Here is a 19,756-nt window from a genome sequence, read left to right as displayed (position 1 = left end):
CCATGCCCCGATGATCCCGCCATCGGTTGGGGTGTGACATTCACATCCCTAAGTCATTGGCTTGTACGATATAAATAAAATGTAGTACATTTTTAATAATTTTGTCAAATAAAAATAAAAACAAATTACAAGATGTTGCGGTTATTGGGGGAAAATACCGTCCAAAGGATGGAGTAGTGTTCCCTAGTGACACCACACGCCACTTCAGCTATACCACTTGGATACCGTAATCACCCCCACCTCTCTAATAAAAAAAAGCTTATGTTTATCACCACAATCAATGAAGACACACAACTCAAACTATAACAGCCCAAGTAAAGCGTGTCAAAATACTGTCCGCTTTGCCCCCGATGGGTGGCCCATCCAGGAACTCACGGTTTTGTTTCCACCCGACGAGTTGCTCGCCCAGGCAAAACGTGTCAGGGTAGAGAAGGTTTCCATCCCCTTATAAGGAAGGCTTCGTTCTCCTCCTCAACCGATGTGGGACTTACATCTCCACCACCCCTTAGGGAGCCCAGTGTCCTCGCTGGCACACCGGCTCGACCCCTGACTCTGATACCGTATGTAACATCTTGTCCCTCTCACCACCAATATTGTCCATTAATTACTTGAACTGCTTTCTGATTATTACCATATACATACATGTGCATTACATATTGCAAATGACATATCATTGACCGCATGCAAACATATTGACATAAATGATGCACAAAGCACAGTTAGCACAAGTTAACAGAAAACCGGGAAAATGCTGACGGAGTTCAGTACATAGACAGATGTTGTTTTGAGACCCAGTATGAGCCAGAAACCAAGTATTACACTAGTATAGTGTGTAGGGAAGTAAGGACCACAAAACTGCTTTTCTAAGTGATAGTTTAAGTGCCGGAAAGTGCCTAAAACTCAATTAAAATGCTGAAATCAGCATAATTCAGCTATTTAACACTCTTGTATCATGCAAAAATATGACTAAATGATCCTGAATGCCTTCCTAAGTGCCGGGAATTAAAAGTGTCACAAAAGGGTACATAAAGAACACTAAACGGTATAGTTTAGCACTTTAACGAACCAGTATCTAACCGAACAACCGGACACTACCCGAAACACTAAAATTATACTAGAAGCATTGTTTTAATGTTTCTAAGCTAGTTATGGTTCCCGAACACCCTAGCATACCATATAACACATCATATGCATGGACACTAACTAATACACTTAACTTCCAACTAGATAATCTAACTTACCATTTAAACCTAACCAAGACCCCCCCCCCCTCATGGTGGACGGTCACCTAAGTGGCCCCACGTTTGATCTTGTGAGATCTTACTTGATCTCCTTAAATATCCTAAGATTTGCTTAAAAGATCTTGATTAGTACTTGGGAGACACATGATCCATGGGGTAATCTCTAAACATGGGTATAAGATAATCACCTCATATCTTCACCCATACTTCTCACACTTCTTCTTCTCCCTTTTTTCCCCATGGTCATGGCTCAACACCCCCATCCCACCTCCACCATTTTCATTCCACTAACAAGCAATCTAAGGTGATATTAAGGTGTAAGAAGATAAGTTAGGAAGCTTGGAGCTTTCGGAAGTTGAAGGACCTTCACCGTTTGCTTTTATCCACTTCATTTCTACACTTGATCATCCCTAGCCTTGAGCTAGTAGTAAGATCTTTGACTCTTCATTTTGCATCTATTTTAAATGGTTAAAAGATGTTACAAGATGATTATCATAAAGAACACTAAGAAACAAGAAGTTGAAACATGAATATAAGCTTGGAATTATAAGAAAACTTAAAGGAATCATGTTGTTTAATGTTGTTGTGATATTTGATGAATGATTGTTTGTGTAAATGATGTAGATCATTATATGATCTTGCTAGATCATGATTAAAAACATAATCTAGCAAGATGAGAGGGTGAAAATGTTAGAGATTTATAAATAATCCTCATGAAAGACATGAACTTGAAAAGATATATTGTTTCTTGAAAAATAATAATCAAAGTGGGTTATTAATCATATAGATCTAAAATTTATGAGTGGAACCAAGCTTGAAATATGGGTTTTAGTATATCTTGGTTCTTACATAAACAAATACTATTTTAAGGGTTAAACAAGTGTAGAAACATTTGTGTAACAAAAAGATTACATAAAGAAGCATTTTTAGAAAATGAGTTTGGAAGTTGTATGTAACACTCTAATCTAAACTATACTAATTCTTACCAACTAGATAAGAATGTTCATGATCGATTTAAAAGAAAACATTAATATTAATCCTAACTTAGTACATACTAGTTTATCAACCTTCCAAAAACAATATTAGGATACATAAGTATTCCTTCTATTACAAAAGTTTCACTAATGATTAACCAAAGCAAAAGTTGCGGAACTAATTCTTGAATATGTTCGGTTCGTGAGCCTTGAATTGATCATCATCCGCTTGCATTACATACTTGAAGCTGAAAAATTTAACAACTATTAGTGAGAGAATCCTTAGAAATTACGCATAATCGAGAGTACGCTTAAAACGGATTCAATTCTATGAAAATATACAAAGTTTAAAAAATTTGGCTGGGCTCCACCGTAACTTACGGTGGACACCGTAAGTTACGGTGGCCACTGGGCAACTATGGCCTGCCGTAAATCAGTAAAGAACCATCGTAACAAATCATCCTCTACCGTAAGTTACGGTAGCTACCGTAACTTACGGTAGCTTCTGCATATCTTCCTGTCTTGCTGTTTTGACCCGTTTATTCCAGTTTTTTTTGCACTTTTAAGACATCAAAGCACAATACGGGACATTTCTTTGCAACAAGTGTGACCCGTTTTAGATCCCTTGTTTCAACATCCACGCTCCCATTACCGGTTTGCGTGTTTAATACTATTCTTCCCATTACCCGACACCCGGGTTTATGGTCTACGGATAAGGTACTCTCGTCACCCGGTTTGTACCCACCCTTGATAACCCGTTTGGTTTGCCATTATGAAATCCCTCATTCAAGCAACCAAACCATTACAACCCCGTATTGTTCATAACTAGCAAACATTAACAATGAGAACTAAATTATCAATATTGTCGAAGCGTTAGCCACGTACCTCAAAGCTTCCCTTTTTGGCGAGTGTCCGCACCGGCTTGACTTCCCGACGCCTCACTCGTGTTGCCTAAAATACACAAGCCAATTATCATTAGAACCTTTCGGCTCATGACCCAAGCTTGTTAACATAGCCAAACACCACAATTAGGGTTTATCAACTTCTTTTAGGCATTTTATCAAGCACCTGGTGTGCATACTTTACAATTAGTCATGTTATTCTTGTCATTGAAGATTTGTAACCACAAAACCCCTAATTAACAAGTAGAATGTTTACTATGTCATTTTTACATTTAATTTCTGATTGTAATTTGTTTGAAACATCATCATTCACATAATTCATACACAAATTTTGGGGCTTTTCGTTCTAGGTGAAAACCCACTTCAATACATGACACAACAATTTTTAACACAAAATTTATCCATCAATTCTCCTGATTTCAGTTTAGTTTATGATCCTACACTCTAATTACATGTCCTAGAATCATAACTTTACTCATTCATTCAAATATCTCTACTAATCAAACTATACCCAAAAATCAAATATCACCAAAACTGAAATTGTAACTTACCTAGTGTTAGACAAGTGTTGGGGATCAAGATTTTTGATTCATGCAGTGATTACATGCCCAATTCACCCTTCAATTGATCAAGTTAGATGATATAAGGGTTTGGGTGTTCTTCCTTTCTCCTGGTCGTTCCCCCCTCACGCACACACTGATTTTTGTGTGTGTTTGGTGTGTTGTTCACTAATATTACTTAAGTTTCAGATTTTGACAAGTTTGGTCCCTTAATTATACACAAACTATAAAAAAGGCATTTTAATCATACTTTTCATATTATGTTAAGATACCTACTAACTAGATTATCTTTCCTAGTATTTTATCTTAACTTATTACTGATATTTAGTTTAAAATGTAACATTAATATTTTCGGGGTGTTACAAGTCCACCCTCCTTAAAGAGGGTTTCGTCCCCGAAACCTTTTTATGTATAAGACAAAAAATTATACACGTACCGAAAAGTGTAGGGTAGAGTCGTCTCATTTCCTCTTCAGACTCCCAAGTGGTGTCTGATCCTTTTCGGTGTTCCCATTTGACCCTTACTTGATTAATCATCTTGTTTCTCAAGCTTTTCACCTTACGGTCAAAAATCGCAATTGGTCTCACCGCGTTGTTGAGACTATTATCCACCTCGATGTCATCGTAGTGGATATACGCGGTTTCGTCAGCTAGACATTTCCGGAGATGTGATACATGGAACGTGCTATGTATCCCGCTCAACTCCGCAGGCAGTTCGAGACGGTATGCCACCCTACCGACCCTCTCGATGATTCTGAAGGGCCCAATAAACCTTGGGCTTAACTTTCCCCTTTTTCTAAATCGGATTATTCCTTTCCATGGTGATACCTTCAGCATCACCTTATCACCAACTTGAAACTCAATTGGTCTTCTTCGTTTGTCTGCATACGCCTTTTTTCGATCTTGAGCCGCTTTCAGGTGAGCTCGGACTATGTCAATCTTTTTATTCGTGAGTCCGACTATATCCTTACGTGCAAGTTCACACGGACCAACCTCACCCCAACATACCGGTGTTCGGCACTTCCTACCGTATAGTATCTCATACGGAGCCATACCGATGCTTGCGTGGTAACTATTATTATATGAAAATTCAACCAACGGTAGGTGAATATCCCAACTACCCCCAAAGTCAATTATGCACGCCCGTAATATATCTTCCAATGTGTGTATTGTTCTTTCACTTTGACCATCCGTTTGAGGATGGTACACGGTGCTAATGAACAATTTAGTTCCTATTTGCTTTTGGAAATCGCACCAAAAACTTGATGTGAACCGGGTATCCCTATCGGACACGATGGATACTGGCACTCCGTGGCGTGCTATTATCTCATTAATGTACACTTCAGACATCTTTTCTGACGTATAGGTTTCCCGGATAGGGATGAAATGGGCACTTTTGGTTAGTCTATCCACAATTACCCAAATGGCATCGAATCCCCACGTCGTCCTCGGCAGTTTGGTTAATAGGTCCATAGTAATTTGTTCCCATTTCCAAACCGGAATATCCAAAGGCTGAAGCTTGCCATATGGCTTTTGATGTTCCGCCTTGACCTGTAAACATGTCATGCATTTCTCTACATATTTAACCACATCTCTTTTCATCCCTGGCCACCAATAATTTTGCTTCAAATCTCTATACATCTTAGTTGCTCCGGGATGGATTGAATAGCGAGACTTATGAGCCTCGTCCAGTAGGATACCCGTAACACCACATGTGTTTGGGACCCAAATCCTATCATTCCGGTATTTCATCCCATTACTTCCTTCCATGAGGTCTTTTACCATCCCTTTTATACGTTCTTTCTTCCAGTTTTCTTCCCTTACCGCTTTGGTTTAGGCTTCACGGATTCGCTCAAGCAAGCCTGAAGTTACTACCAACTGCATAGACCGCACTCGAATTGGAGCGCATTCATCCTTTCGGCTAAGGGCATCCGCCACCACATTAGCCTTTCCGGGGTGATAGTGGATCTCGCAGTCATAGTCTTTCACCACTTCTAACCAACGTCTCTGCCTCATATTTAACTCCTTCTGATCGAAGAAGTACTTCAAACTCTTATGGTCAGTGAAAATAGTACTTTTCACACCATACAAGTAATGCCTCCAGATTTTCAAGGCAAAGACCACGGCCGCCAACTCAAGATCGTGATACGGGTACTTTGTTTCATGCAGCTTAAGTTGCCTAGAGGCATATGCGATCACCCTTCCCCTTTGCATTAGCACACACCCAAGGCCTAGGTGTGATGCATCCGAATACACTACCATATCCTCCGTACCATCTGGTAAAGTCAACACCGGTGCACAGGTTAACTTTTCTTTTAATGTCTGAAATGCCTTTTCTTAATCACTCCCCCAGAAGAACTTCTCATTCTTGCGGGTCAATTTGGTCAATGGCGCTGCAATTTTGGAGAAATCCTGAATGAATCTCCGATAGTAACCTGCCAACCCCAAGAAACTTCTAATTTCGGATGGATTCTTTGGAGGGTTCCATTTTGACACCGCTTCCACCTTCGACGGATCCACCAATATTCCTTCGGCACTTATGACGTGCCCTAAGAATTGCACCTCTCATAACCAGAAGGCGCATTTTGAGAATTTAGCATATAATCTTTCCCGCCTCAATACCTCCATTACTTCTCGTAAATGGTTAGCGTGTTCCGCCTCGTTTCTTGAATAAACGAGGATATCGTCTATAAAGACAATCACCGACCTATCGAGCATCGGCTTGCAAACCCGGTTCATGAGGTCCATGAAAGCCGCGGGCGCATTCGTTAATCCGAAAGACATCACGAGGAATTCGAAATGTCCGTATCGTGTTCGGAATGCCGTTTTTGGTACGTCGTTTTCCTTTACCCTTAATTGGTGGTAACCCCGAAATTTATTTAGAGGAAACTTGTGAGAATAGATGCGGATATTTCGCTTTCATCTGATCTTCACGTTCCCAAGTAAACTCTGGGCCACGTTTAGAGTCCCAGCGAACTTTGACCAATTTAATCCGCTTGCCTTTCAACTGTTCAAACGAACGGTCCACTATCTCCACAGGTTTCTCAACGAAGTGCATTGTATGTAATTGATCGAACAAGTCGTTGATTCTCGGGAGTGGGTATCGATTCTTTACCGTGAGTTTGTTTAACTCCCGGTAATCAATACACATCCGCATGCTCCCGTCCTTCTTCTTTACAAATAGCACTGGGGCTCCCCAAGGAGACACGCTAGGCCGGATGAATCCCTTTTCAAGTAGATCTTGTAACTGGGACATTAATTCCTACAGTTCCGACGGTGCCAATCTATAAGGTGCCTTAGCAACTGGTTTAGCACCCGGAGTCAGTTCAATCCCGAACTCTATTTCGCGCTCTGGTGGCATTCCCGGAAGATCCTCGAGAAAAACGTCTTCGCATTCACGCACCACAGGTACGCCTTCAATCCTTGGCGTTTCTTTTTCCACATCACGTACGTAAGTTAAATATGCCTTGCACCCGTGTAGTATAAACTTACGGGCTTCTACCATCTAGCATATCATGGGATTACAAGCCTTCTCCCCATAGATGATGACACGCCTTCCGCTCGGAGACGTTAGGTGTATCTCCTTACGTAGACATATCACCTTAGCATGGTAGCGGGATAGCCAATCCATTCTGACGACCACTTGAAATTCACCCATGGACATGGGTATTAAATCAATGGAGTATTCCTCGCCATCGATATTCAATTTGCATTCCCGACATACATCACAAACAATAAAACTTTTGTTATTACCTACTTCTACTTCCATTGGCATAGGTAATTTCGTTAAGGTAAACAAGGGGTTTTGAATGAATCTATGTGAAACAAAAGACTTATTCGCACCCGTATCAAATAAAACACATGCAAGGATCGAATTTACAGTAAATATACCTGTAACCACGTCGGGTTCCATTTTTGCTTCAGCAGCAGCGATTTGGAACGACCTTGCCTTAGCTTTTGGGGTTTCATCCCTAGAGTCGGCACTCTCTTTCCTTCCCATCAATTCCGGACATTCTGAATTTTTATGACCCGATTGGTAACATTTATAACACACCGTTACTTTGTCTGGGCAATTTGCAACCCCATGCCCTATCTTGCCACATGCAACGCAAGGTTTGTTCTTGAAGTAACATTCACCTTTATGAGTGCGTCCACATGTTTTGCAACTCGGAGAACCTCCTTTTGCACTTCCTTTCTTCGATGATTCAGCTACCTTTGGCTTCTTTGCGGGACTCGGGTTTTCATCCAAGGCCCTTCTCTCACCTCTTTCAACTTGCCTTTTTAGTTTAATCTCGCGTTCCCGCGCCGCATTGATTATGTCGGTGAGGCTTTCATAATGTGAGTGAGTCATAAACTCCCTATATTCAGCCCTAAGCATGGTGTGATAGTAATAGATTTTCTGTTCTTCAGTTTTGACCAAGTCATCACAAAACTTGACCTTGTCCATAAACATCCCTGTAATTTTATCAAGGGTTTCACCCTTTTGCCTCAATTGCATGAATTCCTCCTTTATCTTGTTTATTACTGCCTTGGGGATATGATGTTTGAGGAATGGTGTTTTGAAATCTTCCCAAGTCATTGCCGTTATTGCTTCAACACCCCTTTCGTTTCTGAGGTTGTCCCACCAATCCTTGGCTTGGCCTCTAAGTTGGCCAGTTCCATAAGCTACGAAATCACTTTCATCACAATGCGTTCGTTCGAAAACACCCTCGATATCACTTATCCACCTTTGACAAGCAATTGGATCCACCTCTCCATTGAAGATCGGGGGTTTACACGCCATAAACTTGTTGTAAGAACAACCTTTCTTTTCTTTAGCCTTGCCTCTATCATTGGTAAGGTCTTCTCTTAATTCACCAATCTTTTCCTCCATAGTTGAAAGTAGGGTGTTTTGCATCCTTTCTATAAATCTTGGTAGGCTAACTTCGATTGCCCTTCCGACTTCCTCGGCAATCTTCTCTTTCAACTCGTCGGTAGTGAGGGATAGGACATTGTCACTAGCACCTCCCGACATCTTCTTACTTAAATGTTAAAATAATTCGATAAATAATCTTGTTCAATCACTCTCATGCCTTTATATGAGACTTCATACTCGTTATTCGGCCAAGTGTATAACTTTGCCTTACTCGTTTATACTAAGTGTACTTCCCGGGTTCGAGTATATTACTATACTCCTCCCATACACAATAAATCATTACCCTTTTAATCTTTTTAAATTAAATTTTGCTTTAAATAAATTCTTACCGGATGTTGATCAAGCCTTGAACCGAACACAATTCTCTTTAACCTTAGCTCTGAATACCAACTTGTAACACTCTAATCTAAACTATACTAATTCTTACCAACTAGATAAGAATGTTCATGATCGATTTAAAAGAAAACATTAATATTAATCCTAACTTAGTACATACTAGTTTATCAACCTTCCAAAAACAATATTAGGATACATAAGTATTCCTTCTATTACAAAAGTTTCACTAATGATTAACCAAAGCAAAAGTTGCGGAACTAATTCTTGAATGTGTTCGGTTCGTGAGCCTTCAATTGATCATCATCCGCTTGCATTACATACTTGAAGCTGAAAAATTTAACAACTATTAGTGAGAGAAACCTTAGAAATTACGCATAATCGAGAGTACGCTTAAAACGGATTCAATCTATGAAAATATACAAAGTTTAACAAATTTGGTTGGGCTCCACCGTAACTTACGGTGGATACCGTAAGTTACGGTGGCCACTAGGCAACTATGGCCTGCCGTAAATCAGTAAAGAACCATCGTAACAAATCATCCTCTACCGTAAGTTACGGTAGCTACCGTAACTTACGGTAGCTTCTGCATATCTTCCTGTCTTGCTGTTTTTACCCGTTTATTCCTGTTTTTTTTTTTGCACTTTTAAGACATCAAAGCACAATACGGGACATTTCTTTGCAACAAGTGTGACCCATTTTAGATCCCTTGTTTCAACATCCACGCTCCCATTACCGGTTTGCGTGTTTAATACTATTCTTCCCATTACCCGACACCCGGGTTTATGGTCTACGGATAAGGTACTCTCGTTACCCGGTTTATACCCACCCTTGATAACCCGTTTGGTTTGCCATTATGAAATCCCTCATTCAAGCAACCAAACCATTACAACCCCATATTGTTCATAACTAGCAAACATTAACAATGAGAACTAAATTATCAATATTGTCGAAGCGTTAGCCACGTACCTCAAAGCTTCCCTTTTTGGCGAGTGTCCGCACTGGCTTGACTTCCCGACGCCTCACTCGTGTTGCCTAAAATACACAGGCCAATTATCATTAGAACCTTTCGGCTCATGACCCAAGCTTGTTAACTTAGCCAAACACCACAATTAGGGTTTATCAACTTCTTTTAGGCATTTTATCAAGCACCTTGTGTGCATACTTTACAAATAGTCATGTTATTCTTGTAATTGAAGTTTTGTAACCACAAAACCCCTAATTAACAAGTAGAATGTTTACTATGTCATTTTTACATTTAATTTCTGATTGTAATTTGTTTGAAACATCATCATTCACATAATTCATACACAAATTTTGGGGCTTTTCATTCTAGGTGAAAACCCACTTCAATACATGACACAAAACAATTTTTAACACAAAATTTATCCATCAATTCTCCTGATTTCAGTTTAGTTTATGATCCTACACTCTAATTACATGTCCTAGAATCATAACTTTACTCATTCATTCAAATATCTCTACTAATCAAACTATACCCAAAAATCAAATATCACCAAAACTGAAATTGTAACTTACCTAGTGTTAGACAAGTGTTGGTGATCAAGATTTTTGATTCATGCAGTGATTACATGCCCAATTCACCCTTCAATTGATCAAGTTAGATTATATAAGGGTTTGGGTGTTCTTCCTTTCTCCTGGTCGTTCCCCCCTCACGCACACACTGATTTTTGTGTGTGTTTGGTGTGTTGTTCACTAATATTACTTAAGTTTCAGATATTGACAAGTTTGGTCCCTTAATTATACACAAACTATAAAAAAAGGCATTTTAATCATACTTGTCATATTATGTTAAGATACCTACTAACTAGGTTATCTTTCCTAGTCTTTTATCTTAACTTATTACTGATATTTAGTTTAAAATGTAACATTAATATTTTCGGGGTGTTACATTGTAAACACCCAACTTCTTTAAAGATGAAGTTTTTAAAGAAGTAAATACATTTCAAAGGGTAACTAAACCTACTAAGCACACTACCAAGTTACAAGTCTTTATGAAAGTTCAAGTTCATGTTGTTATGTAAATAGCATTGTTTTGGCACTTGGTAAGTGTTGGTTAAATTGTTGATTGTTTGGGATGATTTTAAAAAGAAAATGATATGCTTTGATAGCATGGACACCTCCATTTTTAGGGGAAACTATGGCAAAATTTTCTAAAAATATAAACACTTAGAAAAATATTTTCTAAAACAAATATTCACAAGTGTGTTTTAACTATGGTTTTCAATATAAACTTTGCCATAGATTTTGTTACGAAAATACAGGTATTGGAGGTTGGTTTTTATAAATAAAAATGGATAAATATGTATTTAGAATATATATTTACATTAAAGACACATTGTGTGTGATTATTTGTATACTTTGTGTATTAGTTATATTATTTTAGGATTTAAAGTAATATAACTTAACAAATACCAAGAAATTACAATCCAAAATAACACCAAAAACCACAAGGAATAAATACATAAGTGACACACTTAATATTGTGAAACCGAACGCAAGAACGTAACTTACAAAATATTCCAGAAAATACCGTTATAAATATATTCATGGTAAATAATATTTTGGATAAAAGAAGTGAAAATATGATTTTTGTAAATATTACCAAGTTATATCATATTTTCGACAAGGAGAAAATATATTATTTTTGGGAAGTAAAAATATATTTTCTTAGAATATTTGGAAGACATATGATTTTTGAGAAAAATATATATTTTCTTGAAATACATTATTTTTGGACAAAATGAGTTATATATTTTCTAAAGTGAGACTCGAAAATATATTGTTTTGGAAATATATATTGGATAGTTATTAAGGAATACGTACACACCTGAATACGACACCAATACATGGCGAGATATACAAATACAAGAATACGAATAAACATGTATGAGATACCCCATCCTTGGGAAGGAAATACGAATATGAATACTTGAGAAGTATTGTTACAAAATATTGTTTAACGATTATTCCAAAATTAGAATATAATTTAAAGTTAAAATAATTATTATTTTAACAAGTGATTATAACTTGGAATAATATCAGAAACGTAACTCAAAAGCACTAATCAATACTAAGACAAGGCACGACCCATTCGTCTAACGGACCGTAGTACGCATGTAGGTAGTCGTGCGTTCTAGAGGAAGCTTTGAGTTACATCGGATACAGGGAACGCAAAACTGTGAGTTTGTGTCCCCCTTTTCTTTTACTGTTTTTAGTTTTATACTTCGGGGGTGAAATACATGTTAAAATTATTACAAACAATACATACGATTACATTTGGTATGGTTAGCTAAGGAAAGTAACTGCTAGATCATTTGAGTGGTGGGTATGACACTTAAGGCCATTAATCCTCGTTGTAGGACCGAGGGACATGAGTGATAGATCTATTTGGGTGTAGCGAGCCCCACCCCTGAGTCCGTTGAGTGGACCATGTGGTGATTATGTCTTACTGACGAAATCTGCTAGGTTTGAGTTTTCCTGCATCACTGCACACATATTAATGGCTTTGCAAACCATTGGTGATCTCTTTTTCCTTGTTGCTTTCATACCGGGATTTACAAACTTACATACATACTTACAACGATTTCAAAGGTTTATACATACACACAAACGAACACATGAACTCGCAACTTTTGTTGATGTTTTCAGATTACATGTACTTCAGGGAATTTGTAAGTGGATCTGGCGGGCGTTGGAAGATTTTATGCTGCCTTATGAAATAAAGATGTCATCCGTGGTCTTTGAGTTTGGTCAGTGAGTCTTATTCCTGGACGAGACACATCTTCCAAACCTTGGTGTTATTCAATATCTTTTGACGAGTCCTTAATGAACTCATAAACAATTTGTACGGTTTGTAAAACTTGAGTTGAAGTCTGCATTTTAAAACAATGTTGTTATGCTTCAAACTTATTTAATGGATGACAAACCTATGGTTTTATCATATAGTTGATGTTATGATTGAATGCAATGATATTAAGAAAGTCACACAATAATCACGCTTCAGCAAAAGTCAGGGTGTGACAGCTTGGTATCAGAGCTTCGAGCGTTGCGAACTAGGATTCTTTCTCGAGTCTAGACTATGATCATTAGGGCTCTCACAAAAAACATTTTTACGAACATGTTTTCATTGCATACACGAAACGTCCAGATCCAGGAAAACAGACATTTTTACAAACAAAAGACACGAAACACATTTCAAAGTTTATGCTTATGATTCAGTCTAAGAGACTGGGAAGTATAGTCTGAGAGACCAGGGAGTTAAATCTAAGAGACCGGGAAGTATAGTCTGAGAGACTAGGGAGTTCAGTCTAAGAGACTGGGAAGCGTAGTTTGAGAGACTAGGGAGTTCAGTCTAAGAGACTGGGAAGTATAGTCTGAGAGACTAGGGAGTTCAGTCTAAGAGACTGGGAAGTGTAGTTGAGAGACTAGGGAGTTCAGTCTAAGAGACTGGGAAGGTAGTCTGAGAGACTATGGAATTCAGTCTGAGAGACTGGGAAGTTTAGTCTGAGAGACTAGGAAGGATAGAAAGTTTCATGAAGAATAATGTAAACACATGATTACATGATGAATTGTCTTTGCTTGCAATACACTAAGTGTTAGTAATTACTATGGATATACATGCTATGATTATTATGTACCGGCACACATGTCGCCTTCTTTAGAAAGCGAGTTATCAGACATTGATTACCCTACGGCCACCGCCACAGGTAATGAGATTGCACATGCGCCAGAGATATTTACGTCAGACACTGAGAGTGATCCTGATATGCTGACCAAGGACGAGGACGATTTCCAACCGTTCGCGCTACTAGACTTTGGTAACGATTTACCTTTGCCGATGGCTTCCCCGATAAGGATCTTTTTGTCATCCTTGTTTCAGTCCATGACCACTTCATCGTTGGTCATCCCGATGGTGAGCACACCATGTCTCTGATCCTCGATATTGCGCCTCCTGTGGACATTCCTTCCGAAGATTGGCTACTAGACGAGTAGTGGATGATGACGTCAACATGTTAATCAATGGTCCTACTGATGACACCCATGATGATGGAAAGATAGACGAGAACGTTGTTACTAATTTCACTTCTTGAGACCCCTGTTAACAAGATATCCTCTGATTCTGTTTTACATTCGATTTCAGACTCCTTGAGTCTGTGACATCTGCAGCCTTACAAACGGTCGGATTGCAGCTTTCTACTAGTGACTCAGACGACGACACTGCTATGACTACTGCACTATCACCTGCTCAAGATCCCACACCTTCACTCGACCCAGAGCCTGCTCCTGAGCCAGCTCCTGTTCCTTTTGGGTCAGCTTGATGTTACACTTGCTGAATCCGGAGCCCTTGCTTGATCATGACCCTGTTTCTTTTAGCCTATCAGATATTGCACCCCCATACCTGACCCAGTACCTGCACCTGATGATCTCCTTATTGGTTGAGACGTTTGTTCCTACACCTTCACCCGCTGATGTTGCTCCTATGGAGACCGACGTCCATTGCACCGACATGCCTATAGCTTTCTTTCAGGACCTACCCGCACCCCAGAAAGGTACTCCAGGTCAGCACCCGCATGACGATCCTTTAGCTTCAACAGCGTTTCCCCCAACCGCACAGGCCGCACTGTTTGCTCCTTTCAATACTTCATCACTGGACGAGCCATTTCGATGGTTCCTATAATACACTATGCTGATTTTAGACCCTTACCGTCCCTCACATTATGGAGGCTACACACAGGATGAGTGCTCCTGTAACATCAGCTACAGTTTGAGGATATAAGTCGCAGAGTTTTGGAGCTTGAACTGACACCACGTCCTCCACCCTGACTGTTGCCAGTATACTTTGATCCCCCACATTTATCAAAGATTCCTTTTGCGCTCTCACCTGCTGCTATTACACCTTTCCCAGGTTTTTGTTGCTCGTTTCTTTACTGTCAAGCGGCAGATCAGTTAATTACTTTGACGTATATACAAGCTTGAGGAGGAGCTCGCTCATGTTAGCAGTTTGCTTTTCTTTCCTCCTCCACCTCAGTCACCAGTATAGTTGGTTTCTGGATTATGCGGATTACATTACTTTTTGGTAAAGACACTAATGATAAGATGAGGTTGTGGAGACTCTTGAAAACCACTTCTGACTACGTGATTTTGATACACCGATATACTTATTGGACAAGTAGGGTGACCCTGTGTCCCTTTCGATGTAATACATTTTGTAAGACAATATAATTGTGGTCGGAGAATAATGAAAGCCCAATCATTATTTAACAGACGACAATACTTTATGGTCAATGACTAATGAAAACTCAGTTGCTGTCACGGCCCTCGGCCCCGGTTTGACCCGGTTCAAGAGCCGCGAGGCAGGAATCCCGTGGTATCTAATTTAGGCGACGGCGGAAGTCTTTTTAATACAGGATCTTTTAATACTAAAAATGCCCGTTTTACATATTACATAAAGTTTAGGGATAAAATCCCATAATTTACAATAAGATGATTTCCCGGGGAAATCTTTATTTCTCAAAACATGTTTCTTTATTTATTCACATTGAGCCACTTCTCTTAGCTTGTAGTGCTTCACGGCACTTTTCTTGGATCATAACAGATCACCTGAAACATGTTTGAAAAAGGTTTTGTCAGCGGGGAAATACTGAGTGAATCATTCATTTTACTGAAAACAATACGGTTTGTTATAATTTACAGTATTAAGAGCGATTACAATGTTTCTGATATCAATCCAACTACCCATGGTATTTGTCACTCGACCACCTATTGGCTATCTCGTTGTCCAATAGGGTCTGTGACTATGGTCATATCACCCCTTGGCTATCTCGTTGTCCAATGGTGATGGATTAACAAGTAATGTATACAAAACCCCACATACCAGCTGTAATTTGGTGATTACAAAGACGTAATCCCTGTAATTATAACTTTTAAAATAGGTTGGATTTTTGTAAAACATATTTGATAAAAAGAGAATGACTCACATTGCAGATTTAACGAGCAAGATATAAGGCTACTGATTAGCCTTGATTAACCTAATTTAACAACAATGCACACACAAACGGGTTAGTAACTAATACAGCAGTTACGACAATTCACGAGATTAAACCCTCACAGCGATTAGTACGGTGCAATACTTAACAATTCAACGGTTTCACAACGAATAACAGAGCATAGTCCGAATTCGAACAGCACTCAAATATTCAAGTCGAAATCACGACGAATAATCAAAGTATAAGCTCAATTTGAGCAGCACTCGGACAATCGTTGGATAGTTATAATCGATCGGACGTTGAATCGTAATAGCGATCGAGTTATTACCTTGATTGCGGCAGCACTTCGTGAATTAGTGTGTGTTATTGAACTGTTCTTGCTATAACTCGACGTCCACAGAAAGTTCTTACGTCGTTTCAAAGACAGAATGCAAGTGCCAATGTCTGCTATTTATACTGATTTTTGGACACGCTTACGGACCGTAAGCCACTTCCCTTACGGTCCGTAAGGGAAGCAGCCTATTATAGGGTAGCCAGGCTCGGGACTAGGCTTGCTGAGTTGACAATTTTAACAAAAAAAATTTTAACAACGTTTTATGTTGATAATCGTTAGCTAGGGTTTACCCCCCTTGAGTTTTAGGGGCCCTGATCCTGATTCCGATTGTTCTGAAAATTTTAGGGTTTATGTAAAATCACTTGGGTTTTTTAATTAGGGCTTCCTTATTGGATAATTATCATCCTAATTATTAATTTTAGTGAGAGTTGTTACATCCTCCCCACCTTAAGAAAAATCTCGTCCTCGAGATTTACTGGAATAGATGGGGGTATTTTCACTTCATTTCTGATTCCAGTTCCCAGGTGTATTCTGGTCCTCTGTTTGAATTCCATTTGACTTTGACCAGCACTAGTCGTTTGTGCTTGAGAAACTTGACTTTTCTATCTTCGATCTGTAGTGGTTTTTCTACGAATTTCAGCTTTTCGTTTACCTCTACATCTTGAAGAGGTACTACCAGGGATTCGTCTGATAAACATTTCTTGAGATTGGATACATGAAATACGTCATGTACTCCAGCTAACTCTTCTGGTAGTTGTAACCGATAGGCAACGGGTCCTATTCGTTGGATTACTGGAAATGGCCCAGCGTACCTTGGACTCAGTTTTCCTTTCTTACCGAATCGTACTACTCCTTTCCAAGGAGAAACTTTCAAAAGTACTTTGTCTCCGACTTGAAATTCTAATGGCTTGCGGCGATGGTCTGCATAACTCTTATGGCGATCTCGAGCCGTTTTCAGTCTTTCCTTGATCTGAGTTATCTTGTCAGTAGTTTCTTGTACAATCTCAGGACCTGATAATTGACTTTCTCCTATTTCTGCCCAACAAACTGGAGTTCTGCACTTGCGTCCATACAGTGCCACGAATGGAGCAGTTTCAATGCTTGAATGATAAGTATTGTTGTAGGAGAATTCAATTAAAGGTAGGTGGCTATCCCAATTTCCACCAAAATCTATTACACATGCTATGAGCATGTCTTCCAAAGTTTGTATCGTCCTTTCACTTTGTCCGTCTGTTTGTGGATGATATGCAATACTCAAATTTAGTCGGGTTCCCATTGCTTTCTGGAAACTAGTCCGGAAATGGGAAGTGAAACGACTATCTCTATTCGATACAATGGATAGTGGAACTCCATGTAAGGATACCACTTCGTCTACGTACAACTTGGCCAACCTTTCCATGCTAAAGGTTTCTTTCATTGGTAGAAAATGAGCTGATTTGGTTAATCGATCCACAATTACCCAAATCGCATCATTACCTTTTCTGGTGTTGGGTAACTTGGTAACAAAATCCATTGTTATGAGTTCCCATTTCCATACAGGCATTTCTAATTGTTGTAGTAATCCTGAAAGTTTCTGGTGTTCGGCCTTAACTTGTGAACAGGTTAAACACTTAGATACATATTCAGCTATATCCTTTTTCATTCCTATCCACTAGAAATTATTCCTTAAATCCTGGTACATCTTATTGTTTCCTGGATGTACGGTATACCTAGATTTATGAGATTCTTCTAAAATCTTATTTCTTAATTCTCCTTGCTTAGGTACCCAAATTCGTTTCTTGTGGAATCTCCAAATTCCATCATTTCCTTGCTCTAGTTCTTTTATATAACCTTTCATTCCTTCATCATCGTCCTGGATTGCTGTTTCCTGTACCTTCTTCAGTTGTTCCATTAAATCTATTTGTAGATTTAATCTAAGAGCACAGACTTGCTTTTGCTTCTCATGATATTTACGACTTAAGGCATCTGCGACTACGTTTGCTTTCCCTTCATGATATTGAATATCATAGTCGTAATCGCTCAGGATTTCCATCCATCTCCTTTGCCTCATATTTAACTCTTTTTGCCCAAATATATACCTTAAACTTTTATGATCTGTATAGATAGTAAACTTACTTCCATACAGATAATGTCTCCAGATTTTAAGGGCAAAAATTATGGCTCCTAATTCTAAGTCATGAGTCGTATAATTCTCTTCGTGCTTTTTCAATTGCCTAGAGGGCATACGCAGTTACCTTTTTGCGTTGCATCAATACACATCCGTATCCTAATTTTGAAGCATCACAATATACCTCAAAATCTTCTGTTCCTTCACGTAAAGCTAAAATTGGAGCATTCGTCAATCGATGTTTTTAAAATCTTAAAAGCTTCTTCTTGTCTAGGTCCCCACTCAAACTTAACGGCTTTACAGGTCAACTTAGTCAAAGGTACAGCTAACTTAGAGAAATCCTTAATAAATCGTCTGTAAATCCTTAATAAATCTTCTGTAGTATCCAGCTAAGCCTAGAAAACTTCTAATTTCCATAGCTGTTTGTGGGACCTTCCATTTAGTGATTGCTTCTATTTTAGCAGGATCTACATGGATACCTTCGTGATTTACCACATGACCTAAGAATTGCACTTCTTGCAGCCAAAATTCACATTTTGAGAATTTGGCATAGAGCTTTTCTTTTCTTAACAAAGTTAAGAGTGCGTGTAAGTGCTCACAATGTTCCTTTTGACTTTTGGAGTAAATAAGTATATCGTCGATGAAAACGATCACAAATTTATCCAAGTATGGTTTACAGATTCGATTCATCATGTCCATAAATGCTGCGGGTGCATTCGTTAATCCGAAGGGCATGACTGTAAAGTCATAATGACCATACCTAGTTCTGAAAGCAGTTTTAGGTATGTCTTCTTCTTGTACCTTCAACTGATGATATCTGGAGCGTAAGTCTATCTTAGAAAAATACCTAGCTCCTTGAAGCTGATCAAAAAGATCATTAATCCTGGGTAATGGGTATCGATTCTTTATTGTAACTTTATTCAGCTCCCTATAATCAATACACATTCGCATTGATCCATCTTTCTTTTTCACAAACAACACTGGTGCTCCCCAAGGGGATGAACTAGGTTGTATGAATCCTTTGCTTAATAATTCATCTAATTGCTTTTTCAATTCTAGCATTTCGGTGGGTGCTAATCGATAAGGTGCTTTAGCTATTGGTGTAGTACCTGGAATTAAATGAATTCTAAATTCTACCTCTCTATCGGGTGGTAACCCGGGTAATTCTTCTAGAAAAACATCTGGGTATTCTGAGACTACAGGGATGTCCTGAAGTTCTTTACTATTAGTGTTAATGATTACGGAAATCATATACACCATTTCTTGTTTTCTCGAATAACTAACCAGTTTCATTACTGAAATGAATTTCAGTGGCTTTCGAGGTCTGTCTCCTGTAATTAAAATCACCTCTCATGTGGGGGTTCGAATTTCTACAGAATTC

General features: G+C 38.9%; 1 protein-coding gene across 1 annotated transcript; it reads right to left on the bottom strand.

Annotated features, from left to right (window-relative positions):
• Positions 1–7,181: 7,181 nt before the first annotated feature.
• LOC110888599 lies at positions 7,182–8,690 on the bottom strand. The gene has a single exon (XM_022136120.1). It carries the CDS (start codon positions 8,688–8,690, stop codon positions 7,182–7,184), a length of 1,509 nt encoding a protein of 502 aa, XP_021991812.1.
• Between the last annotated feature and the right edge of the window lie 11,066 nt (positions 8,691–19,756).

Source organism: Helianthus annuus, chromosome 11, assembly GCF_002127325.2.
Source record: "Helianthus annuus cultivar XRQ/B chromosome 11, HanXRQr2.0-SUNRISE, whole genome shotgun sequence".
Lineage (NCBI taxonomy): Eukaryota > Viridiplantae > Streptophyta > Magnoliopsida > Asterales > Asteraceae > Helianthus > Helianthus annuus.
This window is presented reverse-complemented; position numbering and strand designations above follow the sequence as displayed.